The following is a 12,152-nucleotide window of genomic DNA, read 5'->3' on the forward strand; positions in this document are numbered from 1 at the left end:
CGTCCGCCCGCCCTCTTCCCTACTTGTAGTCCCCCCAGCCGCTGTGTCCTCGGGGGCTTTCTCCCCAGCACACCAGGGCCAAGACGCGCCTTGCACAGCTGCACATGTGGTGCACGCACACGCTAAGAAGTGCCGCTCACAGTGTGGTTGCACACGTGCATATCACCATGAATGACGTGTTCTGGCAGGTGGCAGTCAGGTGTCCCAGGGGAGGGGCACTTGTTGGTAATTTGCACAAAGGCTCCACATAGACCAGCACTGGTGAGCACATGGGCGGGCGAGGGTGAGCCCGAGAGGTCGCCAAATAGAGAGGGGTAGGGATGGGATTCAAACCCAGGTGTCCTGACCAGAGGCCCCTGCAGGAGGCGACCTTGAGCAGCTCCTGTCAGCACCCACCCTTGTTCTCTGGGGCCAGGATGGTGACCCCAGGCCCAGCTTGGCCCCTCGGATTCCTTTCTTCCCTCTCTAGGCACCAAATCTCTTGAGGTTTCAGGAAGCCTGTGCTTCCCTCCAGCTCCCAAACCTGCCCTCCCTGACCAGACTCTTGGCACCACCAATCTGAGCCTTAGCTGTGTGTGCGATCACAGAAGTGGGACCCACCTGTGTCACTCCAGTCCTTTTGCCCCTCTGAGCTGTGGGCTCCTCCCCTGTGAGTAGGAATGACACCCCCACCTCGGAGGGGTGCTTCACTTCAGGGGGCAGATGGGCAATGCACAATAAGGGATAGTTCCCTGGCTGTGACCTCCTTCAGGGCAGGGATGGCCTGAGACGGCTCTGTGTCTCCAGGGTCCAGAGTCACACTGGGCCACAAGGCAGTGCTCAGAAATGGGGTGAAGAGCAGAGGGCACAGTCGTGTGATTGCATGATGCAGGGACACCACGTGGCTGTTATCCAAGTCCTGGACCATCAGCAGGCTCAGCCGGGGCAACACAGGGACAAGCTCCCATGACAGCCAAGCATCCTTCCTTTCAGGGCCCTGGCAGTGGCCACAGACAAAGCAGGATACAGGCAGTGACACCTCCTGGGTCACAGCCTGAGCTTTCTGGCCACAGCGGGCACCAGGGGTGAGTGCTGGGGCTGCCTACCTGAGAGGTCTGTGGGGAGCAGTCAGGCGTACATGTCCCCACTGTGGATTGGACTTACCCCCACCCTACAGAGGAGCCCTTGACTTCTATGGACCCAACCAGCAGTGTTGGGTGGCTGCCTGCCCACAGAGATTGCCCTACCTAGGGGCATGCCACTGCGCCTCTGACCAGCAGACGAGGTTCTGAGAGGGGCCTGGCAAGTACAACCGCTTGAGGGTCCAGAGGGCGGAGGCCCTGCCAGGTGCCAGGAAGGTGTCCTGTGACAGGTGTGAGGGGAGCAGTCTGCTCCACCCCTCCCCCCAGGGGATGGGGGCTGTGGCAGAATCCCAGAGGCCATGGGTGTTCAACTCCATTTCCTCCTCGCTCTTGCCCTGTACCCTCCAGGAAGACTTGGCCCACCAGTGCCATCAGGGCCACACGGCATGAATTTCCCAAAGGCTGCTGCCCCTCCCATGGTCCCTGCTGGTGTCACTCTTCTAGTCATGTCTCTGTCTCTGTCCTGCCCCCAACCCCTTCCAGAACCCCTGCACTCGGAGAAAGAAAAACTTGCCTAAAGAGTGCACAGCAGCTGAGCTCATATGGTCTCCACTGCAGCCACGACCCTGACCAGGACACATGGCCGGCCACTATGGGGGATGGCGCTGCTGAGCTGCTTGCCAAGATGCATGCACTGCCCTTCCCACCACTGAAGCTTCCCGGTCCCTACACAGAGCCTGGAGTGGCACCTGAGCAGGAGCAGCCAGCCTCAGCTTGCCAGCATCACAGACCTCCCTGAGCCAGAGCTGCCTGGCTTGACCACTGTTCCCCTGCCTGTCACCCTAGGGCAAAGGCCTTGCAGCTTCCAGGCCACCAGGGGCTGTCTCGCTTTGGCGCTAGTAGTCCCAGGGCTGGGCTCCGGTTAGGAGTCCTGCAACACTGGGTTTGAATCACACTGGCCACTGCTGAGTGACTTTGTGGATTGGGCACCAGCTTCCCACTCTGTAAATGGGGACAGTGGAACTGGCCCACGATGTGGACCACACATGCAGTGTCCAGAGATGGCGGGGCAGCAGCGGTGACTTCCCTTCTCTCTTCCTCTCTCCGAGCCAGCCCTGAAATGCGCCTCGTTGAACACTAGCCTGCCGCGGGTTCTCTGATCCCACACGGAACAAATCCAGCCAAAAGGGCAAGAAATATTGCGGTCAAGGGACCAGAGGAGGGGGATGTGCTAAAGAGCTGGTGTTAATCCTGGCCCTCTCCCCACGGACTTCGGTTGTGGGCCAACAACTCAGCCCCTCCGACCTCAGCTTCCTCCTCCGTTCACAGGGATGACATCACCACCACCTCACAGGAGGGCTGCCAGGCCGCGCTGTTACAGATGTAAGCTGCAAGTCGCCAAATCCACAGCCGTTCCTATAATTATCATTTCGTGTCTGACAGCCCTTTAATTACGTGACGGCAGTGATCGAGCCTTCCCCTCCTCCTGCTCTACACCCAACTTCGCCTGCTGAGCCAGCCTGATTGCCGGCCCCCAACCCAGGGTGGGTGCTGTGGGTAGCCAGACGCAGAAGTCAAGCCTGCAGTCCACGGCCCTAAGGGCCAGCACTGCCGAGGAAGAAGACCCTGGCACAAGACCCTGGCATGGCTTATCGCTGACTGCGGAAGACAGAGCCGCACATGAGCGGTTTATGCACTGGGGGATGGGCACCCATAAGAGCTCCTTGCTTGCTCCATCTCATCCTCTCCACAGCTCTGCAAAGCAGGCAGTTTGGTCTGGGGACACCGAGGCTCAGAGAAAGGACGTGATCTGCCCAAAGTCATAAAAGGCAAATGAAATAGTGGAGCCAGAATTCACACCCAAGTCTGGGAGTCTCCAGTGTCCCCAACTGTCTCAAAGCAACAAGGAGTGGGACACATAATTATCCTGGCTTGACCAAGAAGGACACAGACTCAGGGGACAGGGCCTTGCCCAAGGTCACAGTGGGAGTCACAGACGGTGCCAGGGCAGGCTCCCTGGATTACAGAGGTGGACGAGATTTTAGAGATCATCTCGCCTCATCCTCTAAAGGTCCAATTAGGAAATGGAGAAACTGAGATGCAAAGATGGAGAATAGCTTAGGAATGTGCGTGCCGGATTAGCACGTTAATAAATTAGTGCAGAAATGACAGCGGGATCAACAGATGGTGTGGAAACATCTGGACCTCCCTTTGCTAAAAACACCCCAGGCCCAGCCTGGCAGTGCAGGTCAGGGTACTAGACTGCAGTGCTGGGAGCCTCCTGGCCAGCCACAGGTTCGGAGCCCCAGGCTGTCCTGAAAACATCCTGGAAATGCACGGGCACCCAAGAACAGGAGGGCTGGGGAAAGGGGGTCACAGGTGATGGGCCCTATTGAGGGTTCTCCTCTCTCTGTCTCTAGCATGGGAATGTACTATCATGAATTAAAAACAAACAAACAAAAACCAAAAGAAAACACCCCATACATCCCACCCCATCCTAAATTCTAGCCTGTCCCTTCCACACCCTCCCCTCTATTCTCTTCCAGTCTATACACAGGTGCTGAGCTGTCTCCTAGGATACACTGAGGTAAATCAGGTTCTGCTGAGTCCCCCTGAGCTATAACTGAGTGATGAACAGGCAACTCCAACCCTGGGGATGAGTGTAGCGAATGGGACAAGCGTGGGTTGCTTAGGAACACGGAGGCCACATCCTCAACGCTGCCAGTTACTGGGGTAGGAAGTAGTCCTGAGGGCTTCCGGGAGAAGACACACCTGCAGCACAGCTGGAAGGAAAGTGTTTGCTGGGGAGACAAGGCTGAGGAGCCTCCATCTGGGCAGAGGGAGAAAGTGGAAGAGGCACAGAGCAAGGCAGCTTTTGTTTTGGGGTGCTGGCTTCTTCTCTTAAGGGAGTACAAAAGCTTTCTCAGGTCAGATCCCTGGCCTGGTGGTTAAGGCAGCTGGATTCCGTATGGCCAATGGCAGCGTGGTTTGAGTCCCAGACTGTGTGAGAAACACGTCAGACATGTGTGCATGTGTGCCCCAAATCCCAAAAGCAGGGAGAGACGGAAGAGAAGGGATTGCAGCGTGACCATGACTCACGGTGGGTACTTTCTCCCTCTCCTCTCTGTCTCTGGTGAGCACACACGCCCTAGAGCCAAAAAAATGTTGTTTTTCCCCCTCTATATGAGAGTATTAACTTTTGTATATACTGTGTATTTTTTTTATTTGATCTATGACTTAATTTTATTTGTCACGTCTTTTGTACAAAAATTAAATTGTTTTACATAATCAAATCTTTCCTTTTTTCCCCTTTATAGATGTTACCCTTTTGGTATCATGTTTAAGGGAGGAGGCCCAAGATTTTATATATACATATATATGTATGTATATGTATATGTATACACACAGACAAATCTGTGTGTGTGTGTATATATATATATATATATACATTTTTAAAAATTTGCCAGAGGGCATGTGCTCTTGCTGAAGAGAAAAAAGAGGGGGAAAGTGAGAAAGCATCCCCCATGGGGGATGGTCCTGTACAATGCTCCACTTCTCGTTTCTTTCAGGATTCTGGGCATATACATGCACACACACACACACACACACACACACACACACCCTGAGTGTTTCTTAAGCCCCTGGGTCCAGGACTCAAACCGTGCAGTTGGCCATGTGGGATTCAGCCATCTTAACCACCACATCAGGGCTGGCCCAAGATCATATAATGAGGTTGTCTGCTTACACTGGCAATTTCTCGGGGTCAGTATTTACATCTGAATCTGGAACCTGTTCCTCTATTTATGCCCTCTATCCATAGCTCCGTACAGATGTTGCATGGAGGGAGAGAGGTTTAGAAACCTCTCTAAAACATGAAGACTAAAATTTCTTTAGCTTTCTACCTTTCGATGTGATTTAAATTTTCCCAATAAATGTGCGCTGTCTGAATAAAAAAAAAAAGTTTAAAAATAGAGAAAACACATTTTAATCCATCTGGAATTTGTTTTGGTTTGGAGTAAAAGGCAGGGATCTAATTTCATCTTCACCAAATAGATGCTTCCGCCCGTGCCTGTACGCCTGCGGGATTTGCGATGATTCCCATGCTGGTTTACCGCCTGGTGAGCTCTCAGATGTGTGGGTTTGTTTCTAGGTTTTCCAGTCTGTCCCAAGGCAGCCCCCTTCCCCTGGGCTGGCCCTGCCTGTTCAGTGGCCAAGCCCTGCCCTGGTTCCTAGAGCGCTGCCTCTGCTGTTAAGTCCTAGAATCACAGAGGCCTGCAGAGACTGAGATAGAGATGGGGCGGAGGGCGGTTCCTCCCCACATGCAGGCCAAATCACCGGCATCCCAGCTCCTGCAACCTTTAGCCTGCTTCACGCTCTCCAGTGTCCAAATGAGGGGACTAGTGCAAAAAAAGGCTGAGAAATGTCAGCTGGGGAAGCGGGAGCTTCCGGAAGGGATAGGGGGCAGAGCCTGGCAGGATTACCCTGGGGCTGACCCAGGAGCTTTGGGATGGGGGACAGCCTGGGGAGGCTTGAGATAGATGGCAGCATTAGGGCCAAGCAAGGAAGGGGATTAGAATCCCCACCCCCAGCCAGCTCCTGACAGCCTAAGAGGCTGGATTTATTTCTCAGGGCTACAGAGAGCTGGGCAATTAGGCTCTGTCTGCCCTTGCTTCTGCTGGGGTACACTCCCAGTCGGTGATTAGGCAGGAGACTGGAATTGGGCCCTGTCTAGAGCTCCCCATGTCTCCCCACCCACCCCTGGGGTTGCATCAGCCCCAAAGGACACAGGAACAAAGCAAAGGGGGCCCCTAGGAAGGGCCATCCTGGAGCCATTCAGAAGGCCCCATCTGGGCTACAGGGGGGGGTGACCACAGCCCCCTGCCCATGTCCCCCTAGCCCCCTACCTCCTGCCCCACCTACGTTCTCTAAGCAGCTGCTCATGATGGTGGCATTCATGAAGTGTTAATAATGAGAGCCTTGCGGCTCCCTGTGAAGAGTGGCCAGGCCACTTCTGTGTCTGCAGCAAAGACCTGGACTCTGCCAGCCTGACTCGCGCTCAGGGATGTAATAACATCATCTCCGATTTTCTTATCCTCATAGCAACCCTGTGAGAGATATTAGCAACCCCCTTTTAGAAGTGGGAAAAATAAAGCTCAGAGAGTTCTGCTCTCACCCCTGCTGGCCCCTCTTCCCCAAAGCAGCAGAGAAGAGAGTGCACCATCGCCCTTTGAAGGTGTGCAGGGAGGGCGTTTCCCCGGGAGGAACAATGGTCTGTCTCTTCTTGTACAGACAGTGGCTTATCATTTCCCTTATCTAATTGGACCCCCAGGACATGGAGTTATGCCTCTATTTAATCCACAAACAAGCTGAGGCCCAGAGAGGGTCTGGCCTTGCCCAAGCCCACACACTCAGCCATGGGGGAGGCAGCTCCCTTGTCCAGGATTGCCTGCTTGCACCTGGCTGAATCCAGGCAACCCCAGAGCTCATCTCAAAGGCTGCTTCACTTACAGAGCCCACCCTGATTTTTGAATGAAATCCACCCTTCCCTGCCCACATCCCAGCTACCAGCCCCTAGAGTTGACAGGACAGGAAGTGGGAGACCAGCTGCGAAGCCCTCCACAGAGCCCCATCTCAGCTCCAAGGTGGTCTGGGATGTCCCAGTCGAGTCGGCACCCTTCCCTGCCAACCACAGCCCGGGGTATAGAAGGTGGTGCCAAGAATGCAGCATGCACCTGTCCACACAGGTCCGCCCGTCTCCTCCAGACCACCAATAGCTTCTCCTCTCAAAACCCTCTTTCTAGTTGTTCATACATCCTGCCAGCTGCCCCCGCACCTCTTCTGAGCCGGCCTGGAGTCTATAGGTCCACGCCCAGCCCATGTAACACTCGAGAGTCTGGCAGGAGACACAGAAAAGCACAAGCCACATGGCCAGCACAGGATGGAGGGGCTGCAGGGGCCCCAGGGAAACAGGAAAAGGGGGGAGAGGAGCTGTCTTTTAGGTGGGTGGAAGGGCATTTGAAATGAGTCTTAAGAGGTGAAGAGGAGAGAGAGACCATGCCTGGCAGAGGGGTTGGCAGGAGCAAGGGCGCGGTGCTGTGAAGGGTAAGGCCACGTTGGAATGGGAGGAGCTCAGCAAGCTGGCCTGGGAGTATCGGGAGGGGAAGAGGCAGAGGCTGGTGGGTTTCCCCACAGCAGGCCTCACATCCCGTCAGAGAGGTGGGAAGTTGGGGTTGGGAGGTTTCCTTTGTCTGTTCCGCATACCCCCATGGTGCTGTACCACACCCTGATCACTCCCTCACATGCTCAGTGCTGGGCACAGCATGGCTGCCTACTCCATCCCCCTCCCCGGACTGGCCTCGCCCACCCAGGCTGGCAGCCATGGGACAATGCGCTCACCTCTGGAGACTCCTTTCTTGCAATTCCGACCACACCTGCATCACTGTCTCTGGAACCCCTCCCCTATTCTGTATCCCTGTGTACACCCCCTCACACCTAAGCATTCTCCACAGTGTAACCACAGTGGGCCCTGCATGCCTGAGTCCCACTCAGGACTCCCCCTGCCCAAGGTGAAGTCCAGGCCCCTCCCACGGCCTCAAGGCTCTGTTTGTGGCAACACCCATCCCCCTCCTCACACCTGAGCCTTACAGAGCTGCACTACCTTCCATTCCCAACCATAAGACACTCTGGTGGCCTCAATTCCTCTACCCTGATCATGTCCCTGCTCTGACGAGATGGGCTTTCTGACTAGCTTTCACTGTTGTGATCACTCTGCATGGTCTGGGTGTGCTATTCCTGTCTGCTACCCCACTGCCTAGGAGCCCTCTGAAGGAGGGAGGGGATATCGGGGTAGGTTTGTTGATCGAATAAGTAGCGAGAGCATCCCACACAAGGCTGGTATGGAACAGGGGAGATGGCACAGGCCTGGCGGTGGGAACAGGGGGCCGTGCAGCTGTGCCGTCAGCCCCTCGGCTAAATACATCTCTAATTCTTCCGGGAGCCCCACCTGTGAGATGAAGGGAATTGATAGAGTGTGTAGCAGCCTTCAAGGCAAACAGCCCGTAGGAGCACAAGAGCGTTGGCATCGTGTTGCTCTGGCTGGGAAGTTCCCCCGGGCGTCTGACCTGCATCCCTCTCACACAGAAGCTGGCTGAGACACTAAACTGCCTCTCCCAGACACTCGGTCTTCACGGGCCCTGTGGGGACAGCGTCCTATCAAGTCCTTAATTGGCAGTATTAGAGGAGCGAGTCACAGACACCACCACTTAATTACCCCAGTTATAAAAACCTTCACATCCCCTTCCTGGCTGTGGAGAAAGCCTGGCCTCCTGCTGCCAGGCTCTCTGCTCTCTCAGTGCTGGGCAGTGCAGCAAGGCATGTCGCTCTCCCAGTCCTCAGTTCCCTGTGTCCTTGCTTGCCAACCCTGTGTCCTGGGCGTATGGACACACTTACCCACGCTTGCTTGTCAAGTGTGTAAAAGGGCTTGGAAGAGGAGGGCATGTGGTTGGTGGGGGAGGGGGCAGGAGACAGGAGACCTGCCGGGATGGGGGAGGGGAGCTCCTTCCCAAGCCCTCTGCCTACCCTCCTCACTCCCCAGGACAGGGCTGGATCCTAACCAGAGACACACAAGATCCTGGCCTTCAAGGACACTCCCTCTCCTGTCCTGGATGCTCCTGGCCCAGTGCCCTTTCTCCTCCATCAGGTAATTTCCCCATCCAGTGGGCTCTCATTTAAACATGTTCATGGTCAGAACACACATGTGCTTTCCCCCAATTCCAGCCCCTGAGGCTTGTGCTGGAAACCCGTCACTGATGCCTGGGGGAGGGCGCCAAGCCTTTGTTCTCTCCATCCAGAAAGTGTGCACGGTGAAGCATGCCCCACAGAGGGGTGACAGCCATCACCAGGGGAGATGTGAACACTGCTCCCCCTGCATCACACAGCAGGAACCCGATACATGCTACTGTTTCTTTTTAGTTTGCTAGTGCAGGCATTGATGGAGAGAGGCACAGAGAGAAAGGGAGGGCAGTGAGAAAGCATTCCCCCAGGGAGGATGACCATCCACAATCCCTTTTCCATTCTCCTCTTGGGGTTTTGGCCACATATGCACATGTGTCCAGCATGTTTTTCAAGCTGCTGGGTCTGCAACTCCAACTATGTGGGATCCGGGCACCTTAACCACCTGGCTGGCCCCAATACTAAGTTTTCCTTTGACTCTCACACTTGATTTTCCAGGTAGAGGAGAGAATGGAATGCCTCAGTGACGCTGCGACGTGTCAGCCTGTTTCACTGATGAGACGTGGAGAGGTTGGCTTCCCAGGACTGGACCCCTGGCTTCTCTGAGTTGGGAGATGCGGGAGAAGAGAGACCTGGCAGAGGCTGGACCCCTCGCGCCAGCAGAGGGCTCTACCCACCCCTAGCTCTCCTCTCATCTTCCTAGCTGGGCTCTATTTATCTGTTCAGCAAAATGCACAGAGCCTGCCCACCGCCCCGAGCTCTCTCTGTGAGTCGCCAGACCCCTGTCCCTGCACAGCGGCAGGCCAGAGAGCCCAGCCTTTGTCACCTGCGCAGCTGTCTCAGAGGGACAGGGAGAGAAAGGAGAAGAGACAGGCTGAGGCTCTGAACCCAGGAAGTGGGAGGGAGGGGCAGGGCGAGAGGAGCGCTCACATCCTCAGCATTCTCAGCTGGGTTCCATCCTCAGCTGGGCTCCGGGTTGCCTGAGGTGAGCTCAGCCTTTCTGCAGAGATGCTGCCACCAGACCTGCTCAAGTGCTCTCCTCTCACCCCGCCAGCCAGTGTGGCCTCCTGCTGCACCCCCAGCCTAGGCCCATACCTGCCCCCCTCCTCCCAACCCTGGTGTCTGCAGAGCCTGCACAGTTGGGTTCCCAGCCCCTCAGAACCAGTGGCAGCCCCCTTCCTCCACCCTGGGCCCTGTGCTGGCCCAGCCAAGACCAGCGCTTTCTCACTCCTTGGCTCACTGCTGGCTGGCCCGGGGGAATCTGTCTTGGGCCAGCTCTGTCCCATAGGTCCCCAGGCTTTCTTCTTGGGGGCTCAGCTATCCTTCTCCTCCCCTCAGCCTCAGCTGTCTTTCCGCCCCACCCTCCCCCCACTCCAACCCCTGCTGCTTTGTGACCTTGGCCCAGTCACTACCCCATGCTGTTTACCCAGGGTAACTCACAGCTCACTGCCTGTGAGCCAGCGCCCAACACAGCAGGGACTCACCAAACCCAGGGTGCTGGCCATGGCCGAGCCTGCCTTCCCAGACATAGGAAGGCAGGAGTGAGGGAGGCTGCCTACCCCACCCTTAAGAGAATAGGACCCAGAGCAATGCAGGGTGGCCAGGAGCTATGAAGTCATTCACCCCACCCTGTCCCCTTTCGGAGCCGGACAAGCCTTGTTCATGCGACTGGAGTGCCTTGCCTGGTGCCTAGCACGGGGCACTGCCCAGTCGCTTCCCATTGCTCTTCTCAGGCTGTCAGCTGGCACCTCCTTGAGTGTGTGATGCTCCAGTGCACAGGGGAGGGAGCATGGAGACAATGAGGGCTGAGTGGCAGTGGCACCCCCGCCCATCAGCCGCCACAGTTCCTGCCTGCACCAGCGTGGGCAAGTGCCGTGTCCACCTAATCCACCTAAGGGAAAGGCTGGACCTTGCAGTGGGACTCCTGGAGGTGGCACTGCCAAGGCCTGCTCTGCAGCCTCAGTTTGGCCATGTTGCCTCCTCTGTGTTGGGAGTGAGGTCCAGTGAATCAGGCGGTTCCCACTTCTCACCATCTGTGGTCATGAACCAAGGCTCCTGACTTAGCCTAGTGCAGATCTCCACTAATTCAGGGGGTTGGGGTTGGGGTACGGGTTGAGCTTCTCGACCTCCCTCTCCAGACAGCCCGACCCACTCGGCTCCTGACACAGACACCCCTTGGGTGTTTGTTCCAGCCTGTTTGGGGCTAGCTGAATCGGAGGCTGGCTTCTTTGTTCAGACAAGCAGGAGGGCGGAGGAAAGTTGTTCTGCAGACAGCAAAGCTTTTAGATAAACACCACACAGGAATTGGGTGCCTTCAGAGGAAGAAACAGGATCCTCACCTGATAGCACCCAGGGACCGGGGAGCAGTTCTGCCCGCCTGGGAAGCTCAGCGTTGAGGGAGGCTTTCTTTATCCAGTCGAGCACCTGCTGCCAGCTCTGGCAGGCCTGTGGCTCAGGTGACTGGGTTCTGGTGCCAGGCCACGGCCCTGCCAGTTCCCAGGCTCCAGGCTGGCCAGGCTCACCTCCTCACCCAGTCCTCTGCCACCCGCCCGCCTGCCTGCCTGTCCGGATCTGCCAGGAAGCTGAGAACCTCTGCTCACCTTGGGGTGACCCTTCTCTCCTGGAGTGCTCCCCCCCCTGCCCAGAACTTTGGGCCAGCCAGCCCCATGCCGTCAGAGGATTGTTACCAACTAGCTGCATCCGTGACACCCAGCCAGGTAGATTCAGGAATTCCTATGAGCCTGTTTTACTGTATTTTATTTTTTGCTATAGGGTGCATGTGCTCACTGGAGAGAGACAGAGAGAAGAGAGGGGAAGTGAGACAGCACTCTCTTCTCTTCCATTCTCCTCCTGGAAAATCTTGAGATTGTGGGCATGCACACTCTCAATGTTTTTCAAGCTGCTGGGTCTGGGACTTGAACCGCACGGTTGGACACGTGGGATCCAGGCACCTTAACCACCATGCCGCCCATTGGCCCCCTATGAGCTCATTATACAGAGGGAGAAAGCCAAGTTGGCAACCAATCCACAGCCACGCAGCAGAGGGCCAGCTGAGAGCCTTCCCCAACCCCTGGGCTTACTGGGGCTCCCTGAATCCTGTAGGTCCCCCAGCTCACCGGCGTAGTGTCATCGTGGGAGCGCTGGTAGCGCTTCCAGCGACCATGCCGCCCATTGGCCCCCTATGAGCTCATTATACAGAGGGAGAAAGCCAAGTTGGCAACCAATCCACAGCCACGCAGCAGAGGGCCAGCTGAGAGCCTTCCCCAACCCCTGGGCTTACTGGGGCTCCCTGAATCCTGTAGGTCCCCCAGCTCACCGGCGTAGTGTCATCGTGGGAGCGCTGGTAGCGCTTCCAGCGGC

At 56.3% G+C, this 12,152-nt stretch overlaps 1 protein-coding gene across 1 annotated transcript in view; it reads right to left on the reverse strand.

Annotated features, from left to right (window-relative positions):
• GDPD5 (glycerophosphodiester phosphodiesterase domain containing 5) overlaps window positions 1-12,152 on the reverse strand; it is a 94,755-nt gene that overhangs the window by 36,425 nt on the left and 46,178 nt on the right. Inside the window, exon 4 of the mRNA XM_027774217.1 lies at window positions 12,109-12,152. Within this exon, the coding sequence (XP_027630018.1) occupies window positions 12,109-12,152 (44 nt within the window). The remainder of the gene's footprint in view (window positions 1-12,108) is intronic.

This window comes from Tupaia chinensis, unplaced genomic scaffold (assembly GCF_000334495.1).
Source record: "Tupaia chinensis unplaced genomic scaffold, TupChi_1.0 Scaffold000047_1, whole genome shotgun sequence".
NCBI classification, from domain to species: domain Eukaryota; kingdom Metazoa; phylum Chordata; class Mammalia; order Scandentia; family Tupaiidae; genus Tupaia; species Tupaia belangeri.